Source organism: Branchiostoma lanceolatum, chromosome 12 (genome assembly GCF_035083965.1).
Source record: "Branchiostoma lanceolatum isolate klBraLanc5 chromosome 12, klBraLanc5.hap2, whole genome shotgun sequence".
Classification (NCBI taxonomy): Eukaryota; Metazoa; Chordata; class Leptocardii; order Amphioxiformes; family Branchiostomatidae; genus Branchiostoma; species Branchiostoma lanceolatum.
The window spans coordinates 16,285,772-16,303,901 of record NC_089733.1 but is presented as its reverse complement, the minus strand read 5'-3'; the positions used below and the strand labels follow the sequence as shown (position 1 = coordinate 16,303,901).

The following is an 18,130-nucleotide window of genomic DNA, read 5'->3' as shown; positions in this document are numbered from 1 at the left end:
CAAATCTATAGCAAGATGTATTGTGGTATGTTGGGTAAGATGTTTTAAAAATGCATACAAATGTATGCAAAAAGATGCACTCAAACTCTGAGATAGATGATGAGATAGAGTAATGTTCTGACCTGCACCAGTGGTGTGGTCATAGCTGGGTCCTGTGTCGGTAGTTGTTGTAGTGATGTTGGTGAGGGTCCAGTCAAAGTCATCTGCTGTGGACTGAGTCCAGCTGCAGGCACTGAACCCAGAGTCAAAGTCACACCCAATTTGCACTGCAAGAGATGGAAAATACACATAATGATGACTTGATCAAAATTTTAGGTTAATATTCATGAATGGGCAATTGACTTTTAGTACCAAGGCCATGATCATACATTAACATTCATCAAAAAGCAGTTTGCACTGAAAGCGATTGAAAATACACACATAAAGATCAAGAATCGGTCAAAATCTCTGATAAATGTACTTAAACTGGCAACCAATTTTTAAGCACCAAGGCTATGGTCATATATCAACATATGTCAAAAAGCAGTTTGCATGATGATAAAGAGAATGAACTGACCCTAATTTCTGATTTATATTCATGAATGGGCAACAGATTTTTCAGCACCAAGGACATCGCCATACATCAGGATACATCAAAAAGCAGTTGTCAGAATTGTAATCTTATCCTTCCATTGGTAATGACATCCACACATTGACTATGTGGTCTTACTAAATAAATTCAAATCAAATTTTGACGTCAGATTTAGCTCTATCTGCACACATCACGATCATTACAAACATATCTTAAGCACGCAACTTTATTAAAACTTTAGGTATATTATACAATATCCATTTGTCCTCACCTTGGCCTCCAGGGTTGGCTGTAGTTGGCAGTACTGTGGAAAGAGAAAAATGAATCTGAGAAATTGATGAACCATAAATGTTCAAATGTAGTGATTATATCTGAAGAACATCCTATCCAGGAAATCTATACCAAACAACAATTTCCTTCCAATTATAGTAACTGTAAAAATCCTTACATCAAAATGTGAAGTTCACCCATTTTGATTGGTAGAAAGAAGGTTTCTGGACTCTGAAATACTTACTGGAGCAGAAACTGTTGGTGACAGTCAGGTCATCAATAGCAATATCTCCACGGTAGCTGTCTCCTCGCACACCCTCAAATACAAGCTGCACGGGAGATAACATTTGGGATTTAGGTACACTATAAGACTTTCCAAATGCTTGGATCTACTGAGATGTAACTGCTACTGTAACAGTAAACATGAAACTTGGTAATAATGCAGGACAAAATGTAAGCAATATGGTGTTGGTGTTGTGGATTGCCTCTGTGCTGTGGTCTCGTCGACTCCGGTGGTATGGATCTGTCAAATGTGCCAGTGACTGAATCAGCACCATCACCATAATGCAGTTGCCAGGCAGCAGAGGTTGTGGCAGACCTAGGAAATCTTGGATGGAGTGTGTCAGGAAGTACATTAAGGTGTGTGGCCTAGCGAGATCGTTAAAAAAAAGTTCATTCCAAGATGAGAAAACGGTTTCCCTGTTGTCCTACCTGATAAGGATTGGTCCTGCTGGCCAGTCCCACCTGTCCACTATACCACTGGTTGGTCTGGTCACCTGACAGTTCCCATAGCAACGACTCCACGGTCTGAGAGCCTGAAAAAAAATTGTCCAATGCTAAAGTTTACATTTTCATCTATAGCGTAACACAGCGTTACTACAGCTCACTTACAAAATTATGCAGTTCATCTCAATCATGAAAATGCTGAGTACATGTAGATTATGATGAACATATTCACATTGTATTCAGTGGATATCAAGTATTTACACAAAATAAAATAGCATTTATAAGTCCAGACATGATTAAAGCAAATCTTTTAAAACAATCAACAATTTCATATATGTATAGGAATTTTATAGAAATTTTAAAATATTCAATTTTAACGCAAAACTTACCAATCCCTTGCACATAAACCCTAAGAGATTTTTTTTATAGAAAGTTTGTATTTTTTCAAACACAAAATTTACCATTTTCTTGCACATAAATCCTGAGGGATTTTTTCCATGGAAACGTTCTTAAATATCTTTTAACACAAAACTTACCGATTTCTTGCACATAAACCCTGAGAGACCCAACACTTGTTCCGTACATGTGATACCAGAAGCTGAAGCAGCGGTCCTGTCCACCGTCAAACCTGGTGCTGACGATTCGCGCCACGTCGCCGTTCACACGGGGTGAGGACGTCTCAATGAAGAGGAAGTAGCCTTCATAGAAATATAAGATTAGCTTTTGATTATGATTTTAATGTTTATTGCTGTATTATGGACAGAGAGACATAGTAGTCATACATACACAAGTTGAATAAGCAACTAATTAAGAAGATGGATGAAAATTTACTGCTATAGCATAGATAACATTGACCTGGATGAACAAGAGAAAAAAAGTTCAGAAATTTAGCTATATCTGGGTCCCTTTTTTGGAATACAAGGGAATCATTTATACGGGAGCAGCTACATGTAACTGTAGAAGCGTGAGGGCTATTAGAATTGAGGAAATTTATATCAGGACTGGCAGTTTGGAAAAAGAAAATTTGTGATCAATGATTACTTAGGAAAGAAGTGTAGGATAACAAAGAATTGCACTAACTATGGCCTGCAAAAAAGATTTCCACCATTTGTTTCAACACAAATAACCTGATTTATCCTGAATGTAATTCCTCCACTACCCTCCAATATGTTGTCATGTTCATTCTAAACTATCATGTGTAATTTTGTTTTGATATTTCAACAATGATGAAGTTTTAACGAACTGTGAATCTGCGCAATTCAGTCTCTCTGAGAGACTGCCAAGCTGATTTGTCAATAAGGTTCAAAGTTCAAGTTCAACCTACCCAGTGCAGTTCCAAGTGTGTGGTCGCTGTCAGGTCCAGTGAACTGGCTACCTGTTGACCCTTGACCCAACAGCCAGTCAAAGTCGTCGTTCGACAGGTCCTGACTCCAGGTACAAAGGTCATTGTTCTCAAATGTGCAGCTTCCTGGGAGGATAGAGAAAACACAAGAAGGTCTATCAAATTGGTCTTCCGCAAAATAATATTCATACTCTTCTAGTGCCTATAGGGCACAAAGGGTAGCAAGTTTCCTTGCTGTTGCAGTAGTAAGGTATATTTCTACAGATTGCTATCATACAATAAGTTCATATGGGGAAAATATATAACTGTACATGATTTATTAGATAAAATAAGATGTGCTTGTTTGAGGCCTTGACTTGGGTACCCAATGCTTGAGGAAGAATCTTAGAAAAAAGCATGTTGTTTACCTTGTGCTCCACACAAGCCATCACTGATCTGCACGTCGTCAATGGCGATGTCACCACGGAAACTAGTTCCAGTGATGCCTTCAAACACAACCTGATGGGGGAACATTGCAAAGTTTCAAGTCTTACTATATTAAAAGTTTGTGAGTTCTTAAAATCAGACCAAATTTATATCAACAGAAGTCAACAGTCAATGTGATTCTTAATTTGATAAATCAGATTGTAAGTCTTATTACCTGTAGAACTAGGGACTTAATCTACAAGAGTTTACTGGCCATTTCTCTAAAAAACAAGTGGTCAGTTCCAGCCTTACCTGGTACACAGAGGAGGTAGTGAGGCCAATCTGAGCCAGGTTCCACTGGTTACCTTGGTCACTGCCCTTACTCCAGACTGATGTATCTACTCCATTGATCCTAGAAATATGTAAAAGGAAGACTGCTTAAACACATGTTACAAGACTGTTTTACTGTGGTGTTGGTTGGTATGGTAACTGTCCTGATTAATCTTCTTACTGATGAGTAAACCCATCTCCACTCACTCACTCACTCACTCACTCACTCACTCACTCACTCACTCACTTCATCAAGCTTGTTTGAAAAAAACTGGTTTCATGACTTAACACCTCAGTCTTTATTACTTCCTCATTCAGTTATTTGAGGGCCTGTACAAACATGGTGCCAAAAGCGATGCATACTTCAGCCAGGAAAGGGCTAAAAGAAAGTTGCTGTACAGATACAAGTCATGACTAGGAAAGACTTGCCTGCTGTAGACGTTGAGAGTCCCAACGCTGTTACCGTACATGTGGTACCAGAACTCCACACACTGGCCCGCCCGTGTGCCGCCAGGGGTGACTGCTGGGCTGAGCAAGCGAGCGATGTCGCCTGGATTTCTGGGCGAGGATGCCTCAATGTACATGTACATTCCTGGGGGAATAAAGATTCCAAAATGTAGGTACATGTAGCTCTAAGCTGATGATTTTGCTGACGAAAAAGCTTACCTTTGTCTTTCCATCTTTTCCAGTCTTTCAAAATAATTTACGTTGTATAATGATGAACTGCAAGGTGAAACTTTACTGGAAATAAGGCAGCAATGTGAACTACAGTAATGTGTATAACATTCCACTTTCCTAAAAAGATATTCCGTTAAAAACAATTTTTTTCCAAACCAGGAAAGGGATAGGACCCGAGATGTATGAATTTTTCTATTGGCTAAGGGATGTACATGTATCTCTAGTTGGCAATTCTGAACAAATTCTCAACATTTGCCAACTTGATACAAATCGGATGGCAAATTTTCCCATTTTACATAATTGTGATACTGACCTGCATCGGTGCCGGTAGTGTGGTCATTGTCCGGACCAGTTCCACTAGACCCTGTAGTACCAGAGGCTTGTGTCCAGTCAAAGTCATCCTGGGTGTCCTGGGTGTACCCGCACAAGCCGGCATCATCAAAAGTACACTGTTGAGCTGTACTCCCTGGGGAGAGAAGGGCAGGTTGTGAGACTAAGTCTTGTAGACATACTTTAAATCTTCCTCTGTCGGGGTTGGACAAGTTTAAAAAGATTCAATTTACCTAAATTTAAAACTATTATTAATCGCCAGCTTAGTGTCCCTCGCCAGCGCCCTACTATATAGATATGGGTCAGCTGTTAAGCTAAGGAATGGTGCTAGGCATAGAAAAAAACATAAAAAATCTCCTTGCCCAAACCAACTTTTCATTGGCCCAAAATCTATATGACATCTTTCTGTGCATAGGTATTTGCAGCAAGGAAATCCTTTAATTTTTCAGTAAAAAAAAATCTCTCAGCAGTACTGTGCAGGGACGGCTCATGATGCCAACATATCATTAACCAATACAATCCCATGCATTTGGAAGGCCAGGGCTGGCTAGCTATAAAGGCATCTGACAAGATGGCTGTTCAGTTGGGCGAGCTGCTGGGAGTGCAGTCAGGCTACAACCAATGGAAGAATCTCACTAATGGAAAAATCACACTGATCTAGCTGATACTACTTGACATACACTTGCCCAATCAGCCTTTTCATTTGAGAAATTGGGGAAGGTTTGAAGCAATGGCATTTGTTCTTAGACTATCCCCACAATCAGCAGAAGATCCATTCATACTAAGCCTTGTACGTACCTGGTCCGGGACAAGCCCCAGTGTTCACAATGATGTCATCCAGAGCAATGTCTCCTCTGTACCCATTGCCACGGGTCCCTTCAAACACAATCTGTAAAAAAGACGTGGAAAATTCCTGAAAAGCACTTGCAATGTCTTTCAAATTCAATGTTCGTAATGCAGTTTGATTCAATTGCACAAAGACTTTGTGTGAAAAATGACAAAATGTAGTATATTGTGTCTTTTATTGAATTTATTAAAAGATTATATCTTTTCGTGATTGATTTTGATTTTGCAAAATGGTGGTGCTTTCAGCAATTAGCATGTCTCAGACTTAAGGTACAGCTAAAGGGTGGCAGAGGCAAATGCGTTATTCCTGTCATTTACCAACTGATGAATTTATTCCCAGAATATTTTTTTTCTCTCCAGGTTACCTTAAATGTTGCTGATTTGGTGATGGCAACTTGTCCCTGGTTCCACTGATCTCCCTGCGTGCCTGTTTCTGTCCACACTGGTGTTCCCAGGTTGTTTCCCTCCTGTAGGTACACGTTGAGAGTGTCCACATGTGTGCCGTACATGTGGTACCAGAACTGCAGACACAGCACTCCCGCTGGGATGTCGGGACTCAGCACGCGGGCCGCGTCGCCCGCGACCTGGGGGCTGGACGTCTCGATGAACAGGTACCAGCCTTGGTCTGGGACAGGAACAGAGGATGTCCATGACAATGAGATCAGGACAATATTCTACCTTTGACCAACTCAGCCCCGTCAACTCTGCCCAACACCTTGGTCTACTCAGCCAGGGTTATAGGGCTACGGTCTGATCAGTCATGGGCCGAGTTGGTAATGAAAGGGACGAAGGGTCCGACATCCTCATGACAACAATGGATAACAAAAAAGGCTAGACAAGTTCTAGTTCAAGTTCATAGTCTACAAACTCCCTGATAGGGATATAACGTAGACAAGAAGTACTTCAAATTGTTACTACAAAAGATACTGAAACCATTGATTACACCTGCTACAAGCACCAGTGCAAATGTGACCGTAGCAAAACTGGGCATAAACAAAATGCAAATCAGGAGACAACCAAGCACAACATACCTGTTGCAGTGGTGTGGTCTGAAGTGGGCCCAGTTTGGGTGCTCCCAGTTGGACCCTGGGATCGGGTCCAGTCGAAGGTGTCTGAGGCGTCCTGTGTCCAACCACACAGGTCGGACTCAAAGGTGCAGCCATACTGGCCAACAACTGTGGAGAAATGGCTTAACAGTCAGACGCATAAACATTCATACAGTTAGCACATAAGACATACACTTGCTGCACTTAAACATACAAGAAGGGAAGAAATATCTAGATTCTAGAAACACCAGGCCAGACTCAAAGGTGCAGCCATACTGGCCAACAACTGTGGAGAAAATGGTTTGACAGTCAGACGTTTTGTGACAATATTTACAACAGTTGCCACGTACACTAGAAATACGTGATAATCATTAAGATTTCCTGAATTCAAATATGTCAGGAGCACATGAAAATAAGATTCTGGTTAAGCCAGGTAGATATGTTTTGGTTGTAGACCTGTTGTGATAATCATAAAAGACTGTGCACTAGAAATTAACTTCCTATGAGTTGTTGATCTGATGAAGCTTGAGTTGCAAAGTATACTGACAGAACGTATAGAAAAAATATCAATTAATGTTACAGTTACTGTAGTCTGATGAGTGCACATACCTATTGTGGGGGGCAGCGTTGTTACGGCTGGTAGTGTTGGAGCTGGAGTAGCCCCAGGTACAGCTACAGCTGGTTGTACTACACAGACAACGAGACAACTTTGATTGTCTACACAATACAATGTCAAATACGCATGTTTGTTTCTCTTTCAGGTTACAACCATGCTACGTCTCTGTGTTATATGTTTCCAAAGACATTTAGAAACATTTCTATATCAATGAGGTAAAAGATGGATTTTACTCTTTACTGACTTCTAAGACAAAAAGTGTTTTTCCTCAGCAAAAGATACATCCACATTTCTTTGGGTGATGTTTCAGCATGTGTATCTTCAATCAAATACATGTTGTGCATCAAAACCCAAACTTTTTATTGGCAATGTGTCTTCGAGGAGAATGTTAAAATGACATGATATCTACCAGCACAGGAGCCAGGTGAGAAGGAGACATCATCGATGGCCATGTCACTCTGGTGGTTGGCACCACGAATAGCCTCGAACACAACCTAGATACAAGTACAGATAAGGTTTAAAGGGATGGCAGGTAAAATAATTTACTTAACATACATGTATTAAGCATTTTATTATAATTCAGTCAAAAAGTTCTGTTGATAGAAGCTTAAAGTTACATTCTAGTCTGGACAAGTAGCCTGACATGATGATTATGAAGACAAATTATATACTTTGAATGCATCATAATTATACTAACCTAAAATTCTTGCCATCGATGTACATTAATTTTGTTCTTACAAGAGGCACACATTATGATAGTAGTCTGCAGTTACTGTAGTAACAACTCAAAGAGCATATATTTTGAAAACTTTATGTCTTAACCACCAGGTATTACCTTGTAGTCACTGGTGCTTGAATATGACACCTGACCACGGAGCCACTGATCCCCCTGGTCCGTGTCCAACCGCCACAGGTTTGTCCTCAGCCCGTCAGTGGTGTAGGTGTAGACTGTCAGAGTTCCCATCCCCCCGGCACCGAACATGTGGTACCAGAAGCGGAGACACTTGTCGTCTACGTGGGACTGGAACCGCTCGCTTTGCAGTAAGGCCACGTCACCCGGTACTCTTGGGTTGGACGTCTCCACGAATACATAATGTCCTACAACAAGGCACATTAACTTTTTTCATTCCAGATCATTATAAAGTGACAACATTGGAAAACCAGTCTGGTCACCCTATCAGAAAAAGTTTTTGGCTCTCAAGTTAAAAACAGGGTTCCATTTATTCAGTTTCTAAAACAGGTTGCAAGCAGTTCCTTTAGAAAATACTATAAACTGTTTTAACCAAAACCACATCTTATTTTGTGTCAGGGTGCAGTCAATATAATATTTGACTCTTAACTGACTACTAGATGGCAATTGTTTCCAGGGTGGAAGGATATCTAGAAGCCTAGAATCAAAACCAATCCTTGACATTGCTATCTTTGACCCTGGTCAACGGAAATACTGTAAATTTTGAAATATTCATGGTGGTTTGATTTTTGCATTTTTCCTGGTGCCTCTTCAGTGTGAATATGTGCTTTTGTGCGACAGCATGACTGAAAACAACATAAAAACCTTCTTTACACACCTGTAGAAAAATTGATAAGTCTCCACAATAACAAATAAGACTGTTATTCCCCCTCACCTTGATCTGTGCCGAGCGTATGATCCACAGATGGTCCAGTGAACTGACTGTTGGTTCCACCCCGTCCTATCAGCCAGTCAAAGTCATCGTCAGGCCCATTGTTGGTCCATGTGCACAATCCATTCTCAAAGTTACAGTTGCCTGCAAGGAGTTTGATAGAAGAACTTTATTGCACAACAATTGTACATGGTACAATGTATAGCAACAACTATCATAGAGGTATAGAATAAAACTTAACAATAAAACTGAACTTCCTAATTACTATTAAGTTTTTGATATAGACTAAGTGTTACAATTGAGTGGGGCTAATCATTAGTTTTGGTATCTTTGATATAAAACGTTAACATATAAAAGAAAGTGGGACAGCTGTACACAATTGATAATGCCAAGATGAACCAAAAATAATCACTGGCGTTATGCTATTTGACAATAGATAGCTCTTTTGGTTATTTTACTGATGGGTCATTTGAGTATAGCTGAGCGAACACATTTAGGTTCATGTATCACAGTAGCAGCAGATTACAATATTATAGTACATTGAGATTGTGTATCTACATGTCTACCACTCCAGTTATATTCATGTACATAATATGCATAGCGCTTTATGTTATAACACACCAGCTTTGCAATGATTAAGAGAAAAGATCATGGCATTGTTTTTTATTTGGTCAAGGTCACTAGCTTACCGGCCGTGGAACAATCATATCCCTTCAAGGTCACGTCATCAATAGCAATGTCACCTCGGAAGCTGGTGCCAATGACTCCTTCAAACGAAAGCTGGAAAGTAAAGGATAAAAATTTGTCTTTTTATCAACATCTCCGTTTATATTTTATGATTTTACAATCACAGTTATTGTAGCTCTGCCTGGTGTCACTTCCTAAACACATATACCAACAACAGCATACACTGTATACGTGTACATTTACAACATACAGGAAGATTTGTAAAGACACAGACTGTTGCAAAAAACTTACAATCACCTTAACTAACAAGAAAATCCTTTCAGTCGTTTCATACAAGCCCATATCTTGACATAAGGTACAACATCTATTAGATTAAAGTTTATTTAAACAATTATCACAATTAGTATCTAAATGTAGATCGAAATGATGATAAGGCTAAAAAAAAGGTTAACAGAATTTTTATACCAACAGCAACTGTGGCTTTAACTATATCTTCTCAAAGAGAATGGATATAGACGGTGTATATTGGCCTTCAGGTATGCAAGAGTTTTGGGATGTCACAGAAAAACCAATAGTTAACCTTAGTGCTTAATTGCTTTTAAGGTAGTACCTTATTGCAATACAATAATTTATGCAAATTAGTATGATGTCATGATGACATCATCGAGAGTTATGAGGCCATGCCCATGTACATAAAAAGATGGGACTTACTTCGAAGGCTGCAGTGTTGCTGACGCTGACCTGAGCTTGGTGCCACACGTTACCCTGGTCACCCGACATGCTCCACACGCTGGGGCCATTGATGCCGTTGGAGTACACATTCAGGGTGCCTGGAGTAAAGAGCGTTTTTTTTGTCAGACTTTATCATGGAATAACAAGCCGCTAGAGGGCTCAAACCAATGTTATGTCTTCTTGTGCACAAGAGCTATCTTCCTCCCCAGAATTGTGATCATAGCAGGGTTTGACCTATTTTTTAAAGCAGTGTTTAGTGATGAGTGGGTTGGATGATTTCAAAAGGAAGATAATTTTCTGTAGATAGTCAATCTTTATTGACACAACAAAAGTTCAGCGACTTTCGTAAGGTCTTCTACAACTAGTCATGCAAACAAACAAGTGGAAACGTATATACTAAGAGAATATACGTACAAGTATACTGTATGAATAAATCAACATGTTGAGTTTGAAGTATCACTTATACTACTAAGTATATATGTCAAATGACATTCAAGTACTTACCGATGCTGTTCCCGTACATGTGGTAGTAGAACTCCAGACAGCGGCCCGGAGTGGCGGGGATGAGGCTACTGTACAGGACTGCTGTTTCCCCTGGCTGTCTGGGGCTGGAGGCCTCAACGTAAAAGTAGTGTCCTAAAATACAGTTAGTTAAAGTTAAAATCCTCCCACACCAGAAAGTGAATAGGGGGGTGCCCATCTCCGTCTTTATAAAGTCTTTTTTCTTTGCTATCACAATTTTTATAAAGTCTTTGGTCTGAATCAATGCAATTTTATAAAGTCTTTGGTCTGACTCAATACAGTACATGAGATATATGATGCAACCACTGGAAGCAAAATAGACTTCTACTATCTCAACGCTGAACTCTGAACTGTTTCTTGAACTATTGAGCTGTGTGTTTTGACTGTTGAATGATTATTTTATGCACCTTTTGTTTTTTAATTTTTGTCTGCACAGTACGTGTCCTAGTCCTAGTCTGTATATAGACTGACTGACATTAGTAGTATAGTACTTAATCTTCTTATTATCATTATATGAAAAGTTTTGTTCAGACTTAAAAGTTATGTCCAGAAATTGAAATAGATTCTTCTATCACTGCATACTTCTATGTGCCAAATAGCATTACAGTTACAATGTTTTCCCTAATTTTTGCAGCATGAAAAAAGACCTAGCCTTACCAGCTCCAGTGCCGTAAGTATGGTCGTTTGTTGGTCCACTGTTGGAGGTGGGAGTGTCCCCACTCTGCCACGTCCAGTCAAAGTCGTCTGTTCCACTCTGTGTGTATCCGCAGACCGTAGCATCCTCAAAGTCGCAGGACACATCTAACAGCGGCAAAAACAACAACATGGTCAAGTTTCAATTTCTAACAATGTAGAATTCATCATTCAGTACAAGAATCTTTTTTCTGGATGGTAGTTTTCTTAATTATATGTTGAATTACAAACAAATACCATCTACAGCATATATAGATATTCTTAAAAGACTGAATGTCCTGGATGATGGCTAGTCCATGAAAGCCCATCTTTATCATAAAGGGAACAAGAAAAATTTGTCAACTGTTACCAAAGCCAGATGAGCACGGCCCATCCAACACCTGTAGGTCATCGACCAATGTTCTCAATTTTTGTGTTGATGGTTGCCGTAAGCTTGTCATGTTGAATCACAGACAAATACAGTCTGCAGTATATCTTTAGATATTCTTAGAAGATTGAATGTCCCTCAAAGCCCATCTTTATCATAAAACAAACAAAAAAAATTTGTCAATTGTTACCAAAGCCAGATGAGCAGGGTCCATCCAACACCCGTATGTCGTCCAGACCAATGTCTCCACGGAAACTGAATCCCCTGACGGCCTCAAACACAGGCTGGAAGGTGGAGGCCGTGGGGACGTTCACTGTCCCCAGGATCCAGAGGTCACTTACGCTGCCGGACTGGGTCCACACTGGGCTGCCAAGGTTACCACCAGACTATAGAGAGGACAGAGCATTTAGTAAAAAAATAAATAAATGCATTCACACATGCAAGCCAACTTAGTAACTTATGTTGGGGTATGGTGTGGAAGGGGGTTTCCCCATTTCCACTAGTTGTAGGAAATTTTAAGTTAAAATGGGGCATTCTAAGGATTCCTGAGGGGCAATATAACTGTCAGCCAGGTTACAGTTGAAGACTGTGGCCACATGTGACCTAGTTGAATCCCTGGTCAATCAGAATCTTATGCTTGTCATAGAATCTGCTCACCAGGGTAAACGGGCACATGGTGAGGGCATGGGGGCATACATGTTGCACCCCTGGTCCTGTTAAGAAATACAATCTTTATTGACACAACAAAAGTACAGCGACGTTCGTAAGGTCTACTAAATCTATACATACATACATACAAACGAATAGGTGCATACAAATGAGTATGATTACACACAATCATATCTAAAGCCCTGGAAAACTACTAGCTAGGCTAGATTAGGCACGATCTTCAAAATACTTCAACAGGATTTCTACTACATTGCTCACCTTGAAGTAGACGTTGAGCCTGTTGACGTGAGTGCCGTACATGTGGTACCAGAACCGCAGGCATGCCGGCCCCGTCAGTGGTATAGTAGGCCCTTCCAAACGAGCAGTATCGTTGGGCTGGGCCGGACTGGAGGCCTCAATGTAGACATACCATCCCTGGTCTGTTAACAGACAAGTATGAAAAGTGTTAATTTAAGCAAACTTGATCAAATTCAGCTTACTGAGGAGCTGTTCTTCCACTGGTTGTGACACTGAGAAGACAGACACTTTGTACACATTTACATGTTTATTGTATAGGGGAAGTTCCCCTTGGCTTTCTTCAAGTAGAATGAACAGTGGACCACAGCTTAATGTCCTCAGTCTTAAAGGACAGCAACCTTAACAAGTACTCTGGTCTGTTAAGGATGGCTTATGTGAGGCAAAGTATTGAGAAATATAAGTCTAAAGTAGAAATCAAAATGCAAAATATTTTCTGTGGTTAACTGCTCACTGTGCTTATCAAAAAGAGCTAGGGGACTCTGCCTGGTACGGTGAACCTGTAAGTACTGTATATGGCATCTGCCTTCTCTGTCATGACTAGTGGAAGAATAGCTCTTCAGTCAGCTAAACTCGAGATCAATTTCCCTCCCAATCTTTCCCAAGAATTTTGTTTTAAATGCAAAGTACTTCAAAACTGGATGCAACCATGCCATATGCAGGAGTTAAGGATATAATGTCACTGCTTTTGAGTTTGTTTTAATAAAAAAAAGCAGAATCAAGAATTACACAAAAAGGACACTGTAAGCCAAACAATTATGAAAATAAACCAAAAGAAATGTGTACCTGTGCCCAAGGTGTGATCGTTCGTAGGCCCCGTGTCGGAGGAGCCGGTTGGGCCTTGTCCTCGTATCCAGTCAATGTCATCGTCCTGGGCCTGCTGGTACCCGCACAGGCCTGTCTCAAAGGTGCACTCGTTCAGGATGGAAGCTACACGAGAGAGGGGAAAGAACTGTTAGAATGTTTCCTGACAACATTGATCTATGTTTATATTTATATTATTTTCTGTCATTTCTATCCAGGGCTGCCCGGCTCAATGATTGACAGTGCTTTGCAGTGGGACCCTGCATCACATATGAATAGAAGTATACATAAAGTCACATACAGAGAAAAAATAACATATAATGAATGATGATAATGGTAAAGATAATTATAATAACAAAATATGATAAATGATAACAATGATAATACATACAATATCTTAGTTGGAACCCTTTAGTGGCTTCTCTACAGTCTCTAGATTGATTCAGCATGACAGCCTTTATGTCTTAATTAAAAGCAGGGCTTAATTTCTCTGCCGTTCACTGCAATACTTAACCTGTGTCTGACTTATTCTTACCCCATGTTTTTGCTTCATTGAGTGGAGCTTGACTTTACATCAAAAGTTTGATGTTTTAAAAAGAATCTGTCAGAACATGGCTGTCAACACCAGGGATAAATATTTCTAATTTGCACTAATCAATAGACAATCAAAGAAAAAAATTTAAAAATGAGTTAGAAATAAAAGGTATATTGTAAAAAAAATCTTTGAAAACTATATAATGGTTAGAAATTCACAATCATATAGAACAACATGAAGTAAGACCGAGAGTACCTGGAGACAGTGTTGAGGTGGCTGCTGGTGTAGGTGCAGAAGTCGGGAAAACTGGAGTGGACGGTGTGGCTGCCACAGGTTGGACTGATGTTACAAATGAAAGAGGAATGCAACACAGTCAATGTCAAGACTATTCACAACTGTTATATTTGAATCTTGGGCTCAAGTTGAATATGATAACATTTGAACATCAGTCAATTTTTCTCTGACATTTCAATGGAACATAGTAGCAAGCAAATGTTTAGTAAAGAAGAAAAATATTGCATTACATTCAACACTATGTCAGCTCTGAATGAAGGAATGAATTAAGTTTTTTTCATCAAAAGGCAAGACAACCATATAACCAATAACTGCCTGAAGTTGAGTATGATTGACAATGTGTCAAACGTTGTTGGATCTTATTTAAACTCCTTCACTCACCAGCACATGAACCACTCAAGAAAAGGATGTCATCGACAGCAATGTCTCCTCTGTAACTGACACCTCTCTCACCCTCAAGTCTTATCTATGGAAACAAAACAACCAGGTTGTACGCTGTTAAAAGAAGAAAAAATTAATTAAGTGAAAATTAAGTTAAATTTTGAAATGAACTAGTTTTACAGTGATCTATATTCTTCATAATCATTATGAAGGAAAATTTTCCAAAGATCTTTCATATCATAATAACCTTTTAGATAGATAGATTTAATATTTTGTTTTGCCACAATTCTATATAAAAATTGAGCAGCATGTTTTGGTATCATGGTTAATGTACTTAGTCTAATATTTCTGTGAACAATCATTCTGCCTGCAGCACCAAGGACATGGTATGCCCTCATGCAAGCCAGGCTAGAGTACAATAGCATAAAACTTAACACTTAGATCAGAATTGAACATAACAGAATGGAATGGAAAGAAAGGAGAAATACAGTGTTGGTATGGATTTCTCCGTACAAGTACTCTGTCTTCAGCACCAAGGACATGTCACGGCCTCAAGCTAGCCAGACAGAGTACAACAGAACAACAGTAGACATAATAGAATAGAACAGATTAGAATGGGAAGAACGAGGAGATGCAATGGAATAGAATGAGATAGAATAGAAATACAGAAATACCCTAAGCCCAGCAGTAGGGTTTGGGTTGGCGTTAGGAAGGGCATCCAGCCGTAAAAACTCTTGCTACAAAAAAGACTTGCACTTCCTGAGGAGTTCTAGGGCTCCCCCATCCATGTGCAAGCACGTCCAACCCCCATATGATGGGGAATAAAAGGCGTAAAATTGGAGAGAGAGAGAGAGAGAGAGAGAGAGAGAGAGAGAGAGAGAGAGAGAGAGAGAGAGAGAGAGAGAGAGAGAGAGAGAGAGAGAGAGAGAGAGAGAGAGAGAGAGAGAGAGGGAGGGAGGGAGGGAGGGAGGGAGGGAGGGAGGGAGGGAGGGAGGGAGGGAGAGAGAGAGAGAGAGAGAGAGAGAGAGAGAGAGAGAGAGAGAGAGAGAGAGAGAAAGAGAGAGAGAGAGAGAGAGAGAGAGAGAGAGGGAGAGAAAGAAGAATGAAGAAGAATCACGGGAGTGACTTTCTTACATAGTACATTCCAGATGTGTGGATGACAGGAGTTTGCGCAAACAACCACTGGTCTCCCTGGTCACTGCTCAGCTCCCATATCGTCCTGGTGGAGTTCCCGTTGTCATAGTCGACAAGGATGACCCTGAGTGTACCAACGGAGCTCCCGTACATGTGGTAGGAGAACTGCAAGCACCTATAACAGTGTAATGAAAAGTAAGGCAGTCATCCTCAGCTGAAATGAAGCATGATGCTTTTTCAAGTTGGGCAAAGCAGCTTTGCTACGGCTGGTGATTCAGCTAAGTAAACTAGGTGACCTCTACTCTTCTTAATAAGCGTGTTGGGTTCTTTTATATGCAGAGGTTTGACACCGTAAGCTCCCTCATACACAGGACCACCAGCTTTACGTCCCTATCCAAAAGGATGATACAACTCTTTTCCAGTCGTGATCCTAACCACGTGCAAACCCAAGCCGCTGGTTTTATGGAATTTGAACCAGATATCATAAGAAGTAAAATGCACAGATCTCTACACCAGGCTGACATGACAGTGTATTTGAATATATCATTAATCTTTATCAAAAGAAAGACCATATTATGGAGAGTCGTTACTGTCTGGTTTTGACTATAATGACTGTGCTTGCTTGCTTACTTGCTTATGTCGAGACCTGTGAATGACTGTATCACTGCAAAATTGAAGTAAATGTACTGTTACACACCTTCCATCACTACTGGTTGGCTGGAAGAGCTCGCTCTGCAGCCAACAGCGATCACCCGGGACACGCGGACTGGACGACTCCAGGAATACATAATGACCTGGGAAGGGACAGTAATAACCAAGGTTAAAATTCTAAAAATAAGGCACATCCATATCTTAATAGACAGTATAGCCACTCTTTGGCATAACACATCAGCTTTGCAGGCACATGGTGTGGCAGCTGGTTATATTGCACTGAAATACCTAAGTGCAAGCGTTGTTTAAGGCTATCTAGTTATGGAGCCCCTACTGTGCTTGGTGTCAGACGCGTGACCAAGGACATGTAAGATCATATCTATCAGCAAGAAAATGGCAGTATGTACCAATGGCAATGCAAATCAAAATCATTTCCACCTCAAAAATCTAACTTTTGGAAAGTTCTTCAAAGCTTGCATTAGTGTTAGTGTTAGTAAGAAAAGAGCTAAAATTGGCACAGACATGCCTGGTACATTTTGTGTCCAACAAAACTTTTGAGCTTCAAACAGACTTGAAAAGTAACTCTAAATCGATAGAGATTGGAGTCATGGATCAAAGCAAAGGAAGAGAATATTCACCCGCAGCGCTGCCGATAGTGGTGTCCTGAGATGGCCCCGTGGATGAGCTGCCGGTTTGTCCCTGTCCAATGGTCCAGTCAAACTCATCTCCGACCTGAGGGTTGGTCCAGCCACACAGACCATTCTCAAAATCACAGTCTCCTGCAGGGAAGACGGTTGGAAAATTTGCAAAATATAAATATGATATGTCACTATATTGGCATCTGTGTGGCATAGTGGCAGAGCATCCGGCTATGAACCAATGAAACCCAGGTTCAATCCCCAGTGGAGTATCTAGACATGTCCGGACATGCACCCAGATGTTGTGCCCTTGGGAAAGGCACTTAAGACATATTTCCCATGTCCTAAGCCCAGCAGTAGGGAGAGAGAGAGAGAGAGAGAGAGAGAGAGAGAGCTTCATAGTCACGCAGATACTATTTTGACAGTATTCACATCGGGATGTTCCGTCTAGACACCTAATATAAGTTTCACATTGTATGATGTTCAGCGGCATTTATTAAAGTTCTGTGATGGACATAGAATAGACAAAAAAAAAGAAGCTTGGACAACAAAGGGGCTCTGAAGGGGGGTCCTGGCAATGCTTAATGGTAATCTAGAAACACTGAATAGATGCAACAGGAGTTGCTAAGAAAATGGGAAACTGAAATTCAACCATACAAAAAAGTCACACTACTGAAAGCATACATTCAAAGCAAATAACTTGTGTCTCTTACAAAGACATAGCAAGCAGAATATAAATTCAGGACTGGTGTGTTTTTATGTTCTGTGTCACCTAAATAAGCCTTACCTGGAAGAGGGCATGCCCCGGGTGTCAACTGGACATCGTCAATGGCAATATCTCCACGGAAACTGGTGCCACGGATACCTTCAAACACGACCTGGAATTGGAACATGAAGTAAAGTTGTGATGAATATATCAAAAATTATTGCTCCATACATGCAATCTT

The 18,130-nt window shown here is 40.4% G+C and overlaps 1 protein-coding gene across 1 annotated transcript in view; it reads right to left on the bottom strand.

Moving 5' to 3' along the window:
- LOC136445799 (MAM and LDL-receptor class A domain-containing protein 1-like) overlaps window positions 1–18,130 on the bottom strand; it is a 67,762-nt gene that overhangs the window by 23,296 nt on the left and 26,336 nt on the right. The window contains exons 40-69 of the mRNA XM_066443939.1: window positions 17,971–18,061; window positions 17,184–17,324; window positions 16,592–16,688; window positions 15,895–16,069; window positions 14,761–14,845; window positions 14,341–14,424; window positions 13,533–13,676; window positions 12,711–12,871; window positions 11,974–12,169; window positions 11,381–11,524; window positions 10,706–10,837; window positions 10,181–10,299; window positions 9,472–9,562; window positions 8,786–8,926; window positions 7,996–8,258; window positions 7,570–7,654; window positions 7,154–7,231; window positions 6,530–6,673; window positions 5,864–6,123; window positions 5,451–5,541; window positions 4,636–4,788; window positions 4,074–4,236; window positions 3,627–3,726; window positions 3,317–3,407; window positions 2,892–3,035; window positions 2,104–2,265; window positions 1,553–1,656; window positions 1,086–1,170; window positions 843–875; window positions 123–266 (exon numbers count right to left, since the gene is read on the bottom strand). Of these exons, the coding sequence (XP_066300036.1) occupies window positions 123–266; window positions 843–875; window positions 1,086–1,170; window positions 1,553–1,656; window positions 2,104–2,265; window positions 2,892–3,035; window positions 3,317–3,407; window positions 3,627–3,726; window positions 4,074–4,236; window positions 4,636–4,788; window positions 5,451–5,541; window positions 5,864–6,123; window positions 6,530–6,673; window positions 7,154–7,231; window positions 7,570–7,654; window positions 7,996–8,258; window positions 8,786–8,926; window positions 9,472–9,562; window positions 10,181–10,299; window positions 10,706–10,837; window positions 11,381–11,524; window positions 11,974–12,169; window positions 12,711–12,871; window positions 13,533–13,676; window positions 14,341–14,424; window positions 14,761–14,845; window positions 15,895–16,069; window positions 16,592–16,688; window positions 17,184–17,324; window positions 17,971–18,061 (3,901 nt within the window). The remainder of the gene's footprint in view (window positions 1–122; window positions 267–842; window positions 876–1,085; window positions 1,171–1,552; window positions 1,657–2,103; window positions 2,266–2,891; window positions 3,036–3,316; window positions 3,408–3,626; window positions 3,727–4,073; window positions 4,237–4,635; window positions 4,789–5,450; window positions 5,542–5,863; window positions 6,124–6,529; window positions 6,674–7,153; window positions 7,232–7,569; window positions 7,655–7,995; window positions 8,259–8,785; window positions 8,927–9,471; window positions 9,563–10,180; window positions 10,300–10,705; window positions 10,838–11,380; window positions 11,525–11,973; window positions 12,170–12,710; window positions 12,872–13,532; window positions 13,677–14,340; window positions 14,425–14,760; window positions 14,846–15,894; window positions 16,070–16,591; window positions 16,689–17,183; window positions 17,325–17,970; window positions 18,062–18,130) is intronic.